General features: G+C 47.6%; 1 protein-coding gene across 1 annotated transcript in view; it reads right to left on the bottom strand.

The window, feature by feature from the left end:
• Positions 1-20,136, bottom strand: part of neto1l (neuropilin (NRP) and tolloid (TLL)-like 1, like) — a 76,076-nt gene that overhangs the window by 3,907 nt on the left and 52,033 nt on the right. The window contains exons 7-11 of the mRNA XM_062521194.1: positions 15,192-15,420; positions 3,839-3,952; positions 2,191-2,532; positions 1,830-2,109; positions 573-647 (exon numbers count right to left, since the gene is read on the bottom strand). Of these exons, the coding sequence (XP_062377178.1) occupies positions 587-647; positions 1,830-2,109; positions 2,191-2,532; positions 3,839-3,952; positions 15,192-15,420 (1,026 nt within the window). The 3' untranslated portion in view covers positions 573-586. The remainder of the gene's footprint in view (positions 1-572; positions 648-1,829; positions 2,110-2,190; positions 2,533-3,838; positions 3,953-15,191; positions 15,421-20,136) is intronic.

The following is a 20,136-nucleotide window of genomic DNA, read 5'->3' as shown; positions in this document are numbered from 1 at the left end:
AGCTGGTACCATACATAATAAAGTGTATGCTATAAATATCATCCATATATCATATATATATATGTACTGTATGTAAATAGGTGCAACATGTTATACGACTCCTAAATGTGCAAAACCTTTGTAGAAATGTGCAGAGTGTAATCATACATCACTACATGAGGGTATCACCCTTTTGCAAAGTAAAGGGAGTGCAGCGGTGTAACAGGTTAGTGGCATTCGCATACACAATATGGAAAACAGAAAGCAAACTGATATTGTCCATGCTGATGAGCACATACTGCACATGAGTGGCAACTTAAAGGAGCTTGAATGAAAACTCAAATAAATCACAAGACCTCACTACGAAGCAAGCAAAGATCTCACACATGTGGGATCCATCACTGTGACATGAATGAACACAAAACAAAACAAAAATAAAAAACGTAACAATACAATAAAATAAATGAACCTTGACCAGACAAACTAAAAAGGACACAGAACCATGGCTGACACTGACCCACTGGCAAACGATGACCACACAGACAGAGACGGAGAGCGGAGCAGGGTTTTGCACCGTCGAGAGGTTGGCTTACCTTGAGATTGTCTCCTAGACCCTAGTGGTGTTGTACTCAGACTCATGTTTGCTTAGAGACCCAATGAGGCAGAACCTGGAATATCACGGCTATTTGTTTTAATAGCATCCTTCTGGCTTTGCATAGGGAGATTATAATGCATGTCTTATATACGTAACTGTGCTACAGACCCCCAGAGCAGTGCAGCATTACGGTTTATTTTGAACTCCACGTTTACTGTAACTTCCCCAGCATGCAGTCAGTCATAGTGAGAGGCAGACAGTAATGCACACACCATGTGCATGCAGAAGACTACTCTCCACTCGTTCAGATGGATGTTCATCATCTCGAAGGATACTTGTAAACAATTGATTTTTTTTTTTGAAAAAAAATATAGATATACTGTATGTATCAAGCAATCAGTGTGCAATATTATACAATGACATAATCTCTTGTGTTAAGTAGAGAACAGGCTTTAACATGCCAATTTTAATCCACATGTGTATGTGCAAATCATATTTCTTGTGCACGTGAGATCACTGAAATCACATTTATGGCCATTAAAAAAGTATAATCACTAATAATCATTCAAGCCCTTTGGAGAGTGTTAAAAAATACTTCAATAAAAAGGGGCCTCTCAGAAAAGAGGCTTTGTGACTTCTAGCAATCGTCATGCATAATTTTTAAGTGCACGTTTTTTTGCATGGTAAAAGGAAAGCCGTTTTTTAGCCGTGGCACAAAAAGTACACAGGAGGAGACACCTTGGCATGAGAGCTGCACATGCAAGCATGTCCATATAGCTACTGTGGGCTCATTCTACAGCCCTCAGTGCTCAGCAGCTCCAAGACTGCAGGCCTTGCTTCTCATATACAACCCTACCTAGAGTAAACGACTGCATATGCCTGAGGGAGGGAAGAGCGGAGAAGACAAGAAGCAAACAAAGGCAAGAAATAAGCGGTTATCTTAAAAAAGAGGAAGAATGAGAGAGAATCAGAACAACAAAAAAAAAACACGGAGGAGAACAAAATATATAAATTATGAAAAAGAGCAGAGAAAGAGAAGAAAAAGAAGTCAGTAAGTAAGTAAGTAAGAAAGAGGTTAAGTGGAGGAGGGGGTTGGGGGGGGAATCGAAATGCATGTCTGGGCAAAAGAGGTCCCCCACATGTTGTGCTAAGAGTGATGTCTGTTCCTCCTCATCATCATCATCATCATCATCATCATCATCATCATCATCATCATCATCATCATCATCATCATCAAAAATCAATGGATACTGACCGCTGTACCGCCTTCTCGTGCCGGGACAGCCGGTGGCTGGTGGTGGGCACCTCCTCCAGGTCGTCGTCGAGGTCGCAGGGGTCGGCGGCGGCCTCTTGCGAGTAGCTGTGCTTCATCACCAGGATGCTGCGGCGGTTGCCTCCGCCGGAGGAGGGCGGGAGCAGGGGCCGCACCACGGGCTGCGGCGGGAGCTCGCTGAGGATGGCGGCGGCGGCCGAGGCCTCGCGCGCCGACAGGTTGCTGCGGCTGCCCTTGGCGCTGGACAGCTGCGAGTGCGAGCCGCCCATGCCCATGCCCATGCCCATGCCCAGGCCCAGGCCCATGCCGCCCACGCCGAGTCCCCCCATGCCCATCCCGCCCATCCCGCCTCCGCCGCCTCCGCCGCAGTGGTGGTCGTGGATGCAGCGCGACGAGGAGCGCCGGAGCTTGTGGTAGTTCTCAAAGTCCTCGGTGAGGTCGACGAGGTCGGCGGAGGCGGCGGTGGCGCTGCGCAGCGTGCACAGCTCGTAGTGCGGCGGCTCGAACACCTCCTGGAACATGGTGGGGTCGAAGTCCTCGCGCCGCAGGATGTACTTCTTGCGCGGCTGCTTGATCTGCACCACCACCGACACCACCAGCAGCAGCAGCACCACGCCGCACGTCACGCCGATGATGGTCCCGTTGGTGTTGTTCAGATTGTCCAGGATGTTCGCTTTCCTCTTCTCTGCACACACACCAACACATACCTTACATTACAACAAATGCATTGTCAACGTATATGCAGCGTTATGGTAAATGGTTAGCCTAATTGACTGCATTTACAGTAGAAAGTGCCTGTCAACTTTTCAGAGCACTCAAACCGATTTACAGATTACAGATGTAGTAATATTATTACATTATAAATGTTACGATAAAAGTAAAAAGTCTTTAACTAGGTTTGCAATACACCATCAATGTTTCATATCAGTCATTTGGCTACCTGTCAACTGCTTGATTATACAGTTCAGTTCATTATTGAATGTTTTCATGCGCTACTAAGTTGAAAAAGTATAATATGCTGAATTTGCTTTGCAGATGGCAAATAATAAGGACGAATAACTGCCAAGCAAAGCTGCCAATTGGGGCCTATTTGACATTTGGGTCTGGTGGTTTGAGTGAAATGAGTAATGCGATTGCCCTCTCCCGATAGTGTGCTGACTGCAACCTCTACAGCATGCTCCACTGTGTGGCAAATCCAAGAAGACAAAGAGTGGGGGGGGGGGGGGTGAAAAAAAGACAAGCTCTGCAAACACGCCGGGCAAAAAAGCTTCTTTGTTTTATCCCTTTGCTCTGCAGCTGTTTGCCTTCACCTGCGGCACACGGAGCTGCCGCCGCGGATCATCCGTCACTCCTGGACAGAGCTGCTGCGAGGAGGAGAGGAGCCGCGGCGGCCCCATCAGCGCTCATAAGCGCAGTCCCACACCGAGGCGCAGGCTGTTATGTCAACAAGGAGGCCATTACGGCCCCCTTAACAAGAGGAGGATAAGCACCAAGACACCCACCAACCTCCATTACGGGCTCCACAACGGCACAATTCATTAGGTCTGCTGACGGCAGGCAGGAGGGAGCTTGCGTATATACCTGAGAGGGGAAATATTCAGCGCTGTGTTTTGATACCTGAGCCGAGAATCTACACCAATTATTCAGTGCTGTGGATACTTGAGCAGGAAACGATGGGAATATTCAGTGCTTTGGGGGCACGACTACTCAAGGATTTGTTTACTGTCCTGGTCGGCACGGTCACAGAGGGTGAAAGGTCACCTGAATGAGAATGAGAGTGAAGCACCCGTGAGGAGCATGCATCATTTTCCCGTCAACAAAAACAGGTCAAAAGAAACTGGACGTGACCAAAATAAGTCAAAACGAAGAGATGAATGAAGGGAGTCAAAACAAATGAAGTCAACAAAGAAGTCAACCTTTTTACCTCTACGTCCAGCTGCGGTCAGCTGAAACGCCGGTCAGTATGGATTGGCGAGGCCGCGCTTGCTTACCTTTGCAGTGGTTCTCATCCCAGGGATAAACACAGTTCTGGATGCCGTTGCACACCAGTGAGTTGTTGATGCACATGTTGCTGTGGCAGAAGAACGTGTCTGCGTCACATGGAGCTGAGGAGACACAAGACACACAACACACGCGCTTATATTCAGACCCTGCTAGACACAAAGATCTGAGAGACAAAACACACAACACGCACGCTTATATTCAGACCATGCTAGACACAAAGATCTGAGGAGACACAAGACACACAAGACACACAACACACACGCTTATATTCAGACCACGCAAGACACAAAGATCTGAGGAGACACAAGACACACAACACACACGCTTATATTCAGACCACGCTAGACACAAAGATCTGAGGAGAGACAAAACACACGTCACGACACACACTTGTATTCAGACCACACTACAGACACATGGAGCTGAGGAGAGACAAAAACACACGATACACACTTATATTCAGACCACGTTACAGACTTCTACCACATCATTCACACTCACTTACTAGGGCTGTAATGATACAGAGAAGTCACAGTTTGGTTTGTAGGCCTACAGTGTACCACGGTTCGGTACAAAGAGGAAGACTCACAGAAGAAATACGTCATGCTAGCTTGGAGTGAGTCATGACCTTCCTGGCTTTATCAAAAATTCTATGAGCAGCCTACCTACGTAAATGACCTGGCCAATTTTTCTTTTTTTTCCCCATGAAGTCAAACCAGACTCCCCAGCGCACACTCCCCTGTACAAACCCCTCCTTGAAAAAGATTTGCACCATCTATCAGAATCAGAGTGAGCATTCTGCATGATCCATATACTGTACAGTGTATTCTCTCTGTATTCTATACAGTGCAATTCATGCCTGCCTGCACTAAACCTTGAGGTCTGTGCTGCGGTGTTGTGGTAGCCTACTAATACACATTCAGTCCAGCCCTGTCACTTACTATAGAACTCATCAGCAGTGTGACAAGTTCAGGACACAGAAATAGCAGTGTGGAGGATCCCTATCTCTCACGTCAGTCTCTGCGGACAGTTTCACGGAGAGCGTGCTCCGATTTAGAAGCACGCCGGTCAGGGGGGTGTAGCGGTGCACAGCTTGTGAAGATTTGCCGGGCACCACTATGGCGCATTCATTTTAATCCTTCTCTTCAAATATGCATGGGAAGCAAGTCCACCTCGAGGGGAGGAGCGCCGGCCTTGTGCGGAGACGAAGACCCATCCAATCGTCCAGAGAGGGTTCGCAAGAGAGCAGCCGTGCCCTAACTGCAGCCGTCTGATGCAACGGAACGTGGTGATGGAGAACACCGCATTCTCCCTCACCGGTCGCAGCCGGTTCATACATAAGTAAAGAGACGCAAAAAATAAATATATTAGTAAAACATATCGAAACAGGGTTTTTTTCTGAGGGGAACCGAGGCTGTCATGGAGAGCGCCCCTTGTGTCGTCGTAATTGAAATGGCCACCATGGGCAGTTCTACACAGAGGCGAAGGGCACTCTGTTCAGTGCGTGGTGCGGGGCCCAGAGCGGTGACGGGGCCTAATTGGAGCTGCTGGTTTTGGCGCGTTCCACGCGTGAGCGGGGCCCATGCCGCTGCGTCTGGGGCTGGACCTACAGCGCCGTATGGCACCGCGGCCCATAATCATAAAAGCCACAGATGAAAGCCAGTGATGATCCGACAGGATGTGATCCAATTAAAAGAAAAGGAAAAAAAAACAGATAGAGAGAGAGAGAAGAGTGAGAGAGCGAGAGAAGCGCGTTGTAATGTGTGGCACTCCAGCATGGTGGAACGATAATTAAATGGCAAGGTGACTTTCAGAAGCAGTGGCTCACTTCCCTTCCAATCAGCCCCTTTGCTGATAATGCACTCACTCATCAACAGCAGCTGTGGCAGGCCCTGCAGGCTGGCCACCCCACCCCACCCTACACTACGCCATGTCACACGCTGTCATGCTGTTGACACACAATAATTGATTATTTAATGGAGGGAGAGGTACAGTATATCATGTTTGTTGCCGGCTCTTGCGACAGCAGACCCCTGTAGCCTCCCAAGTTGGGTTATTTCGCCAACACAAGGTCACGAGCCTCTACGGCGTACAGCTACTTTCACTCCTCAGCTTATCTGAGGTGAATAATAAAATTAGGAGAAATCTTCCCCCAGTCTCCCCCCAATGGCCTTGAGTCTTCCCTGCAGTACCACCACCCACCACAGGATGGCACTGCAGGACTCTGGCTGCTTGTCAACATCTGCTGCAGAAACCGGACTTCATTAAAATGGGAGTCCAGGGACTAATCTCCAGAGGAATTAACTTCCGGTGATCTTATAATAACGGTGGCCTTTTTCCCTCACGTGCCTACACTCCCCTCATCCCCTCACTGCATATATTAGAGCGTAATTGAGCGGCTGGACCCAATATCCCGTCCCTGGCATCTCCATAATGCAAACGCTAGGGCCCGCGCTGTTGCAGAACCCAGGTGCCTCTCTGGGGTTTTTAAGGATTGGAGTCGTACGTGGTTCCTCCCTTTGGTTAAGTAGTCCCCGTTCTCGACGTTCTCCGCCGCCTCTTAATTAATGGGCGGGAGGTGAAGGTTACGATAAAAAAAGCTCCTTTTGTCCGCCTGATGAGGTTCCTGAGAGCCCATGTGTCCATCCAGTGATGAGATAAGACTAATGTGCTGTGCTAATGTGTGCTCCTCTGGCTGATCTACACTTCACCGCCGTGACTGAATTTATCTTAGTGTGTGCTGGCATAACAAGCTGACAAACTGAGAGAGAGACAGAGGCAGAGAGAGAGAGAGGGAATGAGAGATAGAAAGAGAGAGAGAAAAATAGAGAAATACAGGCAGGCAGGATGAAGATGGAAATACAGCAGGTGAAATACAAATCAAACAGAAATAAGCCCAAACAAAAACAGTGGGAGAGAGAAAATCAGAGACCGATGCATTAGAAAACAGTGAGTGCGAAAAACAGAGAAAGAGAGAGAGAGAGAAAGAAAAAGAGAGAGAGAGAAAGGGAGAGAGAGAGAGAGAGAGAGAGAGAGAGAGAGAGATGAGCTACCTGTGCTGCAGAGGCAGAGGCAGAGGGCCGTTAGCGTTAGGGGGCTCTGCAGGTGGTGGTCTCAAGTCTCGGCCGCTCACTCCAGCTCCTCTCTGAGCAACTTACGCAGGGGTGTTTCCCGGGCAACCGCACATCCGCATGTTCATTCACTCGCTAGACTGCACAAAGGACACTGGCTCCCACACAAATCCACCCAGCGCTTTTCATGCGCACACACACACACACACACACACACACAGTGGCTGACGGCAACGCACAGCTGCGTGAGCCCACGGATTTGTGGAGCACCCCATCCTCACAGAAGGCATTACAGGAACCCCATTCACCTCTACATTCACCCCATGCCACCCCTCTTTCCCCCACCCCTCCCCCACACCCCACTCCCTATACCCCACTCCCCTGCCCCACACCCCACTCCCCTGCCCCACACCCCACTCGCCACTAAGCCGCTCAACAGAGAGACACTGCCATTCCAGAAGACGCACAGCAGGAGAAAGGACTGCAGCTCTGAACCACTCAATTATGGAGACATAATTTGTGAAGTGAGGGTGTGTGTACATGTGTGTGTGTGTGCATGTGTGTGTGCGTGTGTGGGAGAGATTGCTGTGCCGTGGGTGTGCACGCGCAAATACATAGCCTATGTGTGTGTGTGTGTGTGTGTGTGTGTGTGTGTGTGTGTGTGTCTGTATGTTTTTGTCAGGTACAGGGCTATGAACAGAGACTGTGCTCAACTGCACCACCCTCTCAAACGAAGTCACATGTCTTGTGCGTGTTGGTGGGTGCACTGCGCGCTTCCTCTCTGGTAAGCGGAGAGTTCTGAACGCACACTAGCGCCGAGGAGAACACTGCCGCAGCCACAATGACAGCTCTCGATGTGCCCAAATGGCCTCACAGCTGATTCTGTCTAATCCTCTCCCGTCACTGTGAGGCTCTCAGAACGGAGACAGACCGCTGTGTCCAGAAGTGGGCCCTGCGAGGACGGGGAAGGGACACCCAGCTGATGGCTGATCCTGCAGTTATAGGCTATCCACTTCAGAACACATCCAAAAAATATATTCCCATCTATTGTTATCTATTACTACATTTCTGATTTAATGTATTGAATCAGACATTGTTTTAGTAGTGAAACAACAATTGGAGGCTTGAAATATTATTTGCATAAACTGAGTAGTATGAATATGCGTAAATATGTTTAAGTGGGAAAGTGGAGGTCTCTGCCAAATGCCAAGAGGAGCTCTGCAGCTCCCCAGTTTCCCCATAGATGCATTCAATCATCCAGGAACTTTGCCATCACAATGTGGCTATTAACCCTTGTGAGGGGGGCAAAAGTACAGTATAAATGCTAGCTTTTTTTTTAACTCATTCTGGTATGCTGCTAGCATGTTTTCATGAAGTTCCAGGATGAATAGTGCGATGCGTATCTATACAAATCTGTGGTCAGATATGGAACTGTTACTGCAGTTAACTCGAATGGACAACTGTTGACTCATTTGTAGGCTACATGTAGCATTCCATAAAAGTTTCATGTGAATTTGAATGCAATGCAAAAGGATTTTATTAACTTCACTGAACTACTCCAGAATGTGACAGGAGCCACTGTGATCTGTAATCAATAATTCATTGTTTTTAAACTTTTTTGTGATGAAACTCTGCCTAGACCTCTTAACCCATATAAAACAGGTGGATAAAAAAAGCAAGGGAACCAAATGTATTCTGACAAAATATTTTTCACACAAATCTCCATTTGTCAAGGTCACCAAGTATTGTCGGTATGACAAAAATGAAACCAATCAGTTTTACCCAGCTCAACTTCCTAGGTTGTTGAGTTAGAGCTTCCAGCTATGGTGCTACACTCTGGGGGCATGTTCATCAGCCCCCATGTTTATGCCCCCATATAGTGCTGTGCTGTAGCTGCCTGGCTACTTTAGCTGTTGGCTGCAGCAACTAAAGCTACTGTAGGTAAAACCAATTGCTTTCATTTTTTGTACCAATAGTACTCGGTGACTGTGAGAAATCCATGTGAAAAATCGCCAGATTTCTCCTTTCCTGTTAGTCTGGTGCTGTGTTTGATCTTTGGTCTACCAGTGAGACATCAGCAGAGGCCTGGAAACATTTCCAGCCCAACATGCCCTAAAAGACCCAGCCATGCTATTGTCTGTGCTGGAACATGGTGTTGCTTTTCATTGCTTGTGTCTATGCTGAGCCTAATGGTGTTTCTGACCAATACTGCTGCCTGTGCTGGTGGGCAGTTACACACTCTCTCTCTCTCTCTCTCTCTCTCTTCCTCTCTCTCTCTTTCTCTTCCTCTCTCTCTCTGTGCTGGTGGGCAGTTTCTCTCTCCCTCTCTCTCTCCCTCTCTCTCTGTGCTGGTGGGCAGTTAGTAGAGGCTGGTGGCTGTGGTGGCTCTATTCAGTGCTGTGTGTTTGATCCCGCCAGTGCTCTCTAATGATGAGCCCTGCAGGCCCTGGAGCAGCCACGCTGCACATTATGTGCGCACACACACGCACACACACACACACACACACACACACACACACACACACACACACACATACACACACACACACACACACACACACATATACACACACACATACAGTACACACACATATACACACACACACACACACACACACACACACACACACACACACACACACACACACACACACACACACACACACACACACACACACACACACACACACACACACACACACACACACACACACACAGACACACATATGTACAGACACAGACATCCCCCATCCCCCCACACAGACATACACACACACAGACACACTCACACACTCTCTGAGACCTGTCTCTTGGTCTCTGTGCCCATCGCTTTCTCTCATCCTCCACCTCTACAGTCTTCCTGTCCTCCACCAATGCAGTGTGCTCTCTCCTAATCATGTCACTTCACAATACCTCTGATAACCGTCCCTGCTTGTCTTTATTCCTCTCTGTTGCTAAGACACACTTACACACACACACACACACACACACACACACACACACACACACACACAGCCGTCCTCAGAGTCGTGTATCACTATTGCTACAGTGCTGCAGCTGCTGTGACACCCCCCCCCCCCCCCCCCCGCTCGCTCGCTCTCTCACTCCCTAATCTCTCTTGACAACCAAACTAGCCACCACGGCTGCTGTTCCTGTTTTGGTGTCCCCTTCTTCTTCTTCTTCTGTTCTCTCCTTCCTCTAGCTCTTCCCATGATGCCTCACACCATCCGCCAGGCTGCTGCTGCTCCTCCTTTCATTCTCGTCGTCCTCTCTTTCTCTCTATCTCTCACTCAGTCCCACCATGACCGGGACCACAGCGGGGCTCATCATGTACTCTCTTTCTCTCTTTCCCTCCATCTCTCTCTCTCTCTCTCTCTCCCTTTCTTTCACAGAGCCACTCATACCAAGCTGATCCGAGTTCTCCACCTCACCCAGTACTGTGTGGATGTCTCTCTCTCTCTCTCTCTCTCTTTCTCTCTCGCTGAGATCACTCAACATAACGTGATGATGTACTATGGCCCCCTGTAGTCTTCTCCTCTCCTCTGTCACTCTATCACTTCTCTCCCCACTGCTCTGCGCCACTGCAATCATCCAGACAACACGCTGGCTTGTATTTACAGTAAGAAGCGCATCAATGGGATTCATGTGTGAACGGCCTATCTCTCTCTATAACCCTTTCGGTCTCTCTCCCACTCTCTGTTGTCTCATGTGTATGTCCTTCTAATAGTGTTTGTGTTTGTTCTGATTTGTAATTCACCTGTTGTATTTCCATCGTCATCCCTGTATGTCTGTATCTCTCTCTCTCTCTCCCTCTCTCTCTCTGTCTCTCTCTCTCTCTCTCTCTCTCTTCTCTCTGTCTCTCTCTCATCTCTCCTGATGACATTGTTACAGCTGAGGGCCCCCTGCGCTCTAATCCGTCTCTTTCCTTCCCCGCCCTCCTCCATCTCAATCACAGCTCATCTCGAGACTAACCAGATCCACCACCCATGCACCACCACCAGCACCAGCACCACCACCGCTGCACCTACTGCGGTGCTCACACAGCAGGCGGTGGGTTAGCACAGCGCCGGGCACAGCCGGGCACCGCCGTGGATCAAAAAGCCCCCGGCTGGCTGGCTGGCTGGCTGGCTGGCATACGGGCGCCGCCATCGCCGCTGCTGTGCTACCACCGCCGCGTGCCGCAGCTCGGCTCTCCCACAGAATGCCAGTCCCTGCGGGAGGCAGCTCATCCCTGAAATGAACAATCCACCCCTCCGCCCCCTCCCCCCCCAGATCCCCGCGCTCTCATGCCTGGCTCAAGCACCTCCGCACTACACTCCATCCTCACCACCCCCCCCCTCCCCTGCTGAGCAGCCTCTAATGAGAGCCTTTATGGAGGCCGCTTTGCTTCCGGCGGAGCGGGGCGGCGTGTGGGCCGGATCGGGGCCGGATGCGCTCCGGCTGGGTCTGCTGCTCGCCGGGTTTTCTAACTCATTTGTTATTGTCAGAGCTTTTTTTTGCGGTCCACTGCGGGGGCAGTCTCTTGTATTTCTTGAACTGCAGTGGCTACATAAAGCTTTCCCATTACCAAGGGCCCGCCGCTGCCTTGGACCGAGCGGTCTCGTGTGTTTACAGAGACATGAAAGCCTGCACTTCAGTGCTCTTTTCACTTCCTAAAAATGTGCCTGCCCTCGTGTGTGTGTGTGTGTGCATGTGTGTGTGTGTGTGTGCTTGAAACAGAGAGAGAGAGAAAGAGGGAGGGAGAGAGAGAGAGAGAGAGAGAGACATAGAGGAGGGTGCTAGCATTTTTGGCAGAGATGAATGATCTAACCAGAGCCGAGGTGTTCCTCGTTCCCCCACTAGTAAACACTCCACGACTGAAGGACAGAGGGACGGGGTTGGCTTGACATGAGTCGGCGAGCTGGAATCCCATTTGAACTGCCAGAGAAAATGACCAGTCAGCAATTCATCCCAGGGCTTTTCAACGCCATCCAACATGCCTACATCAATACCCTAACCGCATTCTTCCAATGGTATAGAGGGGAAGGACAGGTCGAATTCCCTGGTAGTCTATCCAACTCAGCAGTAGCTAATGAAGGAGCTTTGTAAAACTGAAAAGAAACAGAAAGATCTTAGCATCTAATCTCCCGGTGGGAGGCTGGGCACTCACCCAGGCAACATCCCCCAGTCCATCCGATCTGAGTCTCCAGCCAGCGGAAACCCATAAACCTCCACGTAGCGGAGACACACCGGCCGTGTTTGCCTAATGGCATGCTGTAAAAGCTAACCTATGGCTCAGTTGTTTTATTTTCCGGGAGCCTGTGCTTGGTTTAGCAGGATGTCAGTGGAACGGCAGCAGCATGGGGAGGATATAGTGGCCTGACGCAGAGGGCAAGCGAAGCTTTAACACTTAGATTTAGTCTCTTCACAGACACTTTGTTTTTAAGGCAATATGTAGTCCAGCGCCGAGATATGCATGGACGCTCCATGAGATATGATGATAGTCTGAGACGCACATTATAGATGTTGTGCCATCATACCATTAAGATCATGCAATGTTAGTGGCTTTGAACCAGTTGTTTCAAAGGCCAAATGTCAATCTTTTTTGTGTGTGTTGGCTCTTCTTTGAACTCCTGGTCCATGTTCCAGCTCCTGGTTCTGGGCCTTGGGACGCACCCGGCAGTTCACTGACCGCTTGCAGAACCATGTCTGTGATCTGCTAATTCATATGTAAGGGATAATCAACGACGCGCCGTGCGTTTATAGGAAAATAATGCACGTTCGAAGAGGTAATAAGGACCCGACGCCGCAGGCGGAGGGGACTTTACACTTCGATAAGTGCATTATTTTCCTATAAACGCACAGGGCGCGGAGTTGATTATCCCGCTTATACCACTGCTACTATCATTTTCGTTTATATTGCCGCTGTCTTAGATACAACGTTGCTGTTTTTACCGTTACATTCACATTGGCGAATTGATATTCAAGTGTAATAAGTCCAAAAAAATGAACTACTTCATAGCCGTGCGGTATATAGAAAAATAATGCACGTTCCAAATAGCGCATCACAATAGGAAATTTGACCAAGCAGTGGTATAAGTACGGGATAATGGACGACACGCCGTGCGGTTATTCAAAGTTAATGCATGTTCTAGACGGTGATACGGCCCGACGCGAAGCGGAGGGACGTTCCGTCTAGAAAAGTGCATTAACTTTGAATAACCGCACGGCGTGAAGTCCATTATCCCGCTTATTCCACTGTTGCCACTTGCGTTGTGTTCGTTTCCGGTGCTAATGTAATTGTTTTAATCGCTAGAACGGTATTGTTTGTAGAACTACTTTTCCCAGACACATTTCAACTAATTTCTCAAACTGCGGTTACTAGTTCTAAATGGATGGTTGCTATGGCCAAAAGCCAGTCGTTAGTTCTAATCTCCCGTTGTCAAGCTGGCACATCCCAGGATTCTGATGAACGTTAACTTTGAAAGATTGCTATTGTTCTTAGGCTACTGCCACCTAACTAGCTAAATGACACCTCTGTCATATGCTAAACGTTACTATGATCTGAACGTCTGTATTTTACAGCTTCTATGTAACGTGACAGTGCATTTAAACTTCACAACGAGTTTGGCGAATTAATATTCAAGTGTGATACGGTCAAAAACAATGGAACTACTTCATAGCCGTGCGTATAGTTAATGCACACCCTTATAGAACGCAGGACAATGGGGAACTCAACCGAGCAGTGGAATAAGCATATTTAAGACATGCTTTGCTAGTTCTTTGCCATATTATCACAAGACTGTCCAGTGCTGTGTCAAGTGTTTCTATGGCAGGTGTTTCACATACTTCACTGTCTATGAACCAATTGCTTGTTGTGCTGGATTCTACTGGACCGACCTTCTGTTTTTGATAGCTCAGACTTTTTGGACTTTTACATGAGCTTTGTTTTTTTTGCCTCTGGTTTAAGATCTTTGTGTGTGGTTTTTTTTGTATTTTGTCACAAGACACAGGATAGTTGCCCCTTGTCTTTATTAAAAGGCTAAAGAGATCATTCTGTGTTACAGAGTCTGTTTGGAGGTCTTAAAACCTAGATTTCCTCCACCAGCCGTGACAATGTAAAATGAAAGAGAAACGGCAAAAGACATTGAAGTTTACACCGGAGCACTTTAAAATGGCCCTAGAAAAGTCTTTGTTTACATGCCAGTGGTTGTCCAACAAAATGTAGCTTTTAACTTGAAGCAATGAGCAAAACAACAAAGCCCATTTTCTGAGAACATTGAGAATGATGGGGAAATTCCATGACTGCAGTTGTAAGTGGTATCCAGTTATCTGTGGGGTGCAAATTATAGCAGAGGAAGAAGGTCAGAGGTGCCTGACCACTCTAATTAAGCCTGAACTCCCTTGATGTTAGTTGGGAGATAAAATTGTATGGGTTGATTCCAAGAATGAGAATTACAACAAGGGATCCTGTTCTAACAAAAGAAAATAACAGGACCGTAAAATAACTCTGCCTCCTGCAGTGCACACGTACAAGACCGGGTCTTCTAAAAGCACTGTCATGGCCATCACTACGGATTCACTTTGAACACTGTGTCTTTTTAGATGTGAAGTTGTGGTGCTACTATACTTTTGGGAAACATAGCTCTGCGCTGGGCATTGATCTGGAATAAAAAAATCTCCCATGAATAGTGTCAGTGTCTATCACCTGAAAGATTTGAGATTCAGAGTTTTACAGGAAGTGATGCGATGCTGCACTACCGATCGCAGCATCCACTACATGGGAAATGACATGTGTCATTGATTGTCCTTACATTATCAGCATAAACATTACCACTCAACATGGGATCTCTCACTCTTGCCATGTACTGAAGCTCAACGATCACAAATATCATGGTGACTGACCTTTGAAGTTGTATCAGATAAAAAAAATAAAGAAAATGAATTAAAGAAAATTGCCAGAGTCATCATCCTAGTTTTTTTTTCAGTTAAAGATTAGTGATGATCATCTTAGCTTTTAGCTTTACTCTTTAAGAAGGTTGTCAAGAGATTAGCAGTTGACTGAACCTTACATTTTGAGAATGTGGTGAAAGAGCAGTTAGCCTTACACTCTGAGAATGTGAAAGAGATTATCAGTCATTACACCACTGCTTGGTTGTGAAGGGCTTTTCAGAACGTCAATTATTTTTCAGATACTGTATTTGCGCACCTGTGGAGTTTTTTTTGCCACATTGAGCTATACACTCTGAGAGGGTGGTGAGACAGATTAGCAGTTAGCAGTTAGCCTTACGCGCTGAGAATGTGGTGAAGAGGATGCGGAAGCGGGTCTTGCGGCTGCCCTCGTCAGCCCACATGCGGACCACGCCCAGCGAAGTCAGCAGCATGACGTCGTTGGCCACCGTGCTGCAGAACTTGCTCTTCAGGTCCTCCACCGAGCTGCTGCCGTCGTACACCGCCACAAAGTTACGCTTGCACTCGTTGGAGTTCTGCATCTCGTAATCCAGAAAGCGCAAGTAGATCTGTTGGATAGACAGAGTGGAGGAGAGAAGGTATGGGGGGAGAGAGGGAGGGAGAGAGGGAAGGAGAAAATATAATCAGGGAAGAATGAGTCAAAGGGACAATTATGTTATTCTAACATTATTCTAACATTAAGCTAAATAAAATCATCCAGTTGAACCAAAATACTTCAAATCAACCATGATATGTAAGTGCATATATCATATTCATATGGCCTATATGGCTACTCATCGACCCAAAGCATCAGAAGGGAAGGAGTAGGACTCTGTCTGGGTGTTACAGATCAGTGGCTTAATATACATTTGCTTTTTATAGACCCAATGGATCTATGCAAATCTGCAGTGGATGGCAGGTTTGGCAATCTACTGCCTGCACACTCCATAGCTGATAACGCAGGCAGCTCATACCAGGCCACGCGATAGCTCGCTCATTTCTCCATTTACTTTAATGAGTGTATTCTGGTAATGACCCTTTTCACTTCAACATGAGAGGACAGACTTTCTGACAACTTGAGTGTCACTACCTGCCATTACTGTGTTAGATCTCTCCTGCTGCCTATAGCTCTCTCTCTCTCTCTCTCACACACACACTCTCTCTATCACACACTTGTGCACACTACTGTAACTCACACATAAATAACTCTAAGAGAGAGACACACACACACACACACAGGCACGGACAGACAGATCATTGTCATCATAATGAGCACTCAACACCCCATCATGACAAGCCGGTGGAGGACTTTAGCGCCCCTAAAGATGAATGGCATGGAAGTGAAATGAAGTGGGAGTTAAAGAGAAACGAATGAAGGGTCTCCACTCTCAACTTGGCAGGACATGGACAGATCGCTCAAGAGGAGAGGAGAGCGAGAGAGAGAGAGAGAGAGAGAGAGAGAGAGAGAGAGAGAGAGAGAGAGAGAGAGAGAGAGAGAGAGAGAGAAAGTGAGAGAGCGCTAGCCTGTGTACGTGTGGCTAATTCCCCACAAGTGCACTGAATTCTGAGCACGTTTACGAGTGCACGCTTCTCAACACTGCCCGACAGAGAGCGGAAGACAGCCAGAGGATAACCAGATCTGTGCCAGATCAGTGCCGGATTCAGGCTCAATCCGAGAGTCAGCGTCTGTGCGGGGCCTTTGTGCGAGTGTCACAGGTGAAGAGGTGGCGATGCCCTTTCTCACATCAACACACCCACACACACACCTCTTGACGTTATAAATGGTTCTGGAACAATCTGCACCTCTCAGGAACACTCGGGAGTGATGCTTTTTTCAGCAGGCCTGTCCTGAACAGCAGGGGCGACTCACGAAAGCTGGCTCCAACACAACAAACGACTACGTGCGGAGCACCACACTCCAGCCGGATATTTCCTGGAGAAATGAGATATGGAAATTCCGCCCGCACAGCCCATTTCACACATTTTGCGCTACTTCGCATGCCATGGCATTAGGGTAGATGTGAATGCACACACACATACACACACACACATACCCAGAAACATACACTGGCACTCACACAAACACACACACACACGCATACACACACCACATTTGTTTTCATGCACAGGCCTTTTTACGGCCCTTGACAAATGATTCCGCTTCTGTTCTCTCCTGCCACAGATGCGAGAGCTCGAGTCCTCTAACGCGCCCTGGCGGAGTCTCGCTGGAGTATCTGGTCAAATCGAAGTGATCATAAAGTCCAAATGAGGGTAATGGATCATGCAGATAGCATCTTGCTCACTGATCACTGACTCGTCTCTCCGGCCTCGCCAGGTTCACATTGATTCCTTTGTTCTCGCTGGTGACACAGCATCAATCACCGGGGCCAAAAAACAGGGAGGCTCAACTCAACCAACACACCCTTACCGGACATCTGCGAAAAAGCACCGAATGAGGCATTTCTGTGATGCGCGATACGATAGGTGCGACACCCACACCGAGCCCATATGCTGACCAGTACAACGATACTGCAATTACTGAGCCCAAGATAGACATAGAAATAGAACAGAAAGACAGACAGACTGAACACAACTTTACCAATGACAATAAAATGTTATCACATTCCATTTAACACTAGGGGGCAAATTAAAACGACAATCCCTCACACGTACACTTGGTGTTAAGATACCCTGGGCTGGTATCTCTCGTTCTCATAAATAGAGGCAGGAAATCACTTGGAGCTTAAGCTAATTTGAGCTGCATGTAAAGCCTGCAATTATGACACCCTTGCAACAGATGAGCAACCTTCAGGAAAAAGAGCGAATAAAGATGCCTCGTTTAGCCCTCAATGACTGGCAAAACACTCTCCCATCAGGGAGAAAATAAATCACTAACTGCTCTCACATCAGGGAAGAAAATAAATGAGTTGAAAGTATCATTTGAGGGAGTGTGATTGCAAAAATGATGCACCTGAAATGTCTGTGTAGTACACAAAGGCAGCTCCGGGAAACCTTGGTCTGGGGATCAAAGTCAGCGACACTGGCCCCCCAAAATCAGTGTGTGGTGCTTGGGGAGCACTTCCGCTAATCTTCCTGCCTTTTCCGTCACCTCTTGGGGGATCATCCCCGAACATGCCCCTGCACTGCTCTCTCTCCCCCGCCAATCTCTCTGCTGCTCGGCTTGATTGCTCAAGAGTCCTCTAATTAGTCGCCTTGGCCGCCGCATTTCAATTATTTATTTTCATCCCAAAGCTTTGAATGGCTCATCCCCAGACAGCATGCATCACGGAGGCAACCTTTGGGGAGGGGGCAGGAGGGTGTTGCTATGTCACTGGGTTGAGTGAGTGATGAAGACGATGCCTTTGTTTTGTGTGTGTGTGTGTGTGTGTGTGTGTGTGTGTGTGTGTGTGTGTGTGTGTGTGTGTGTGAGCATGTTTGTGTATGTATGAATGCAAAACTATGAGTTTGCCTGTACGTGGTAAAGAGCACAATGCTTATAACATTCTGAAAATGTGTGAAAATGATTGAGAGTATGTGTATGTGAGTGTGTGTTTGTTTGTGTGTGTGTGTGTGTGTATGTGTGTGTGTGTGTGTGTGTGTGTGTGCGTGTCCCTGTGCTTGTATGAATATATTCGCTCATACTTGAATCAGTGGGTCTATGTACTGTAACACTAGCCCAATTTCCCTTTACATTAAATGTATTCATTTACAAACTGCAAGTTAATGAGCATGTTGATGCTTTTATCCAAAGCAACTTGCTAAAAATAGACTGCAATCATGGTGCAAATAGGAGACAATCATCATTCAACTATAAGTACTAAACAATCAACTATAAGTACTAAATTGTACTGTGTCAGGAAGACAGATAAGAGGGATGGACAGGATAAAGAGGGTCTTGGTAGAGGTACAGTAAGTGTGATAGGTTGTTAGTGGTGTTGGGAGAGTAGGTACTCTTGGAAGAGCTGGGTCCTCAAGAGGTCTTTGAAGATAGAGAGACACCCCTGCTCTAGCAGCAACTGGTAGCATGTTCCACCATCGGGGGGGCAACTACATATGAGAAGTCTGGATTGCCGTAAGCGTGCTGGCAGCAGTGCTAGACGCTGTTCTGTGGAGGAGTGCAGTGGTCAGGTTGTAGCATACGCCTTCCTGAGAGCATTCAAATAAGCGGGTACAGAAATGGAGATCACTTTGTAGGACAGCATTGCTGGTCAAAATTTGATCTAGGCAGTAAAAAGTACCCACTGGAGCACGGTGAGCAGTGGGGCAACATCAATGTCCTTATAGGCAAGTCCTACCACTCAGCAGCTGATCTTGGTAACTGGTTCTGGGCTGTTATTTAGGTTAACAAGATCAGGCCCCGGCTCAAATGAATGGGGATGCATACATAACTACGTAGGGAGGTCATACCGACATAGTTTAAATCTGAATGGACAGGTAGGAATGTCTCCCCCTACATCAACAACATAAGGCTTAAAAGGTGTTACTCTTTACGCTAACTCGCACACTGCATGCAGTGCAGTGCATGAATGCAAGAGTTTGAATCAAATATGTGCAGTAGCCTACGCTATGATGCTAACCGAAATTACAGTGTAATGTAGCTAGTTGTCTTCTATGCGTCATTGCTTTCACGATTGTGAATGTGCATGTCGAGGGGCGGGTGTCCACTGAGCGCGCACGAGAGAGGGAGAGAGAGCGGGCCAAGGGGGTTACTTCTATACAGTTTGGCAAAGTTGCACGCATAGTCTACAATTAAAACTTGTGAAGGAAACGTACAGTATGCTTTCACCCGAGCAGCGTCAGGTGCACCAGTGCGACCTAGAATTATTTTCAGGCACACTCTTAAACATTTTGGGCGCATATGCACTCTGGAGCCCTAGACCGGGCAACGTTAGCACCCCTCCGTAGGCTGTCGAACACATGACACTCTTGGAGCTTAATCCCATGCTTCACGGACAATGTTTTAACATATTGCTGGTATTACTACCCTTACACGATAACAATATATACTACACTGGTTGCAGACGGCAGAATTTTCATCACGTTTAGTGAGATGGAGCCAGGTTTTGGATCTCTTCCTCCTCTCGGGGTTGACTTGTAGTATGAGTCGTCGCAGCCACAGGGTTACAGCAACAGCGCGTAGATAGAAAATCTGCTGCCCATGAATTCATTTGGACTATTTTGAATGCTTAACAGGTTGCATAGATATTCTGTCTTCTCATTTTGTAGATGAAAACGAAGAGTGATTTTATCTTAGTTTTTCAATCATGCAAAATATTTTAGTCTCG

The sequence above is a fragment of the Sardina pilchardus genome, chromosome 19, assembly GCF_963854185.1.
Source record: "Sardina pilchardus chromosome 19, fSarPil1.1, whole genome shotgun sequence".
Taxonomy (NCBI): Eukaryota; Metazoa; Chordata; class Actinopteri; order Clupeiformes; family Clupeidae; genus Sardina; species Sardina pilchardus.
Note: the sequence above shows the minus strand (reverse complement) of the source record. Positions and strands in the feature narration are given on the sequence as shown.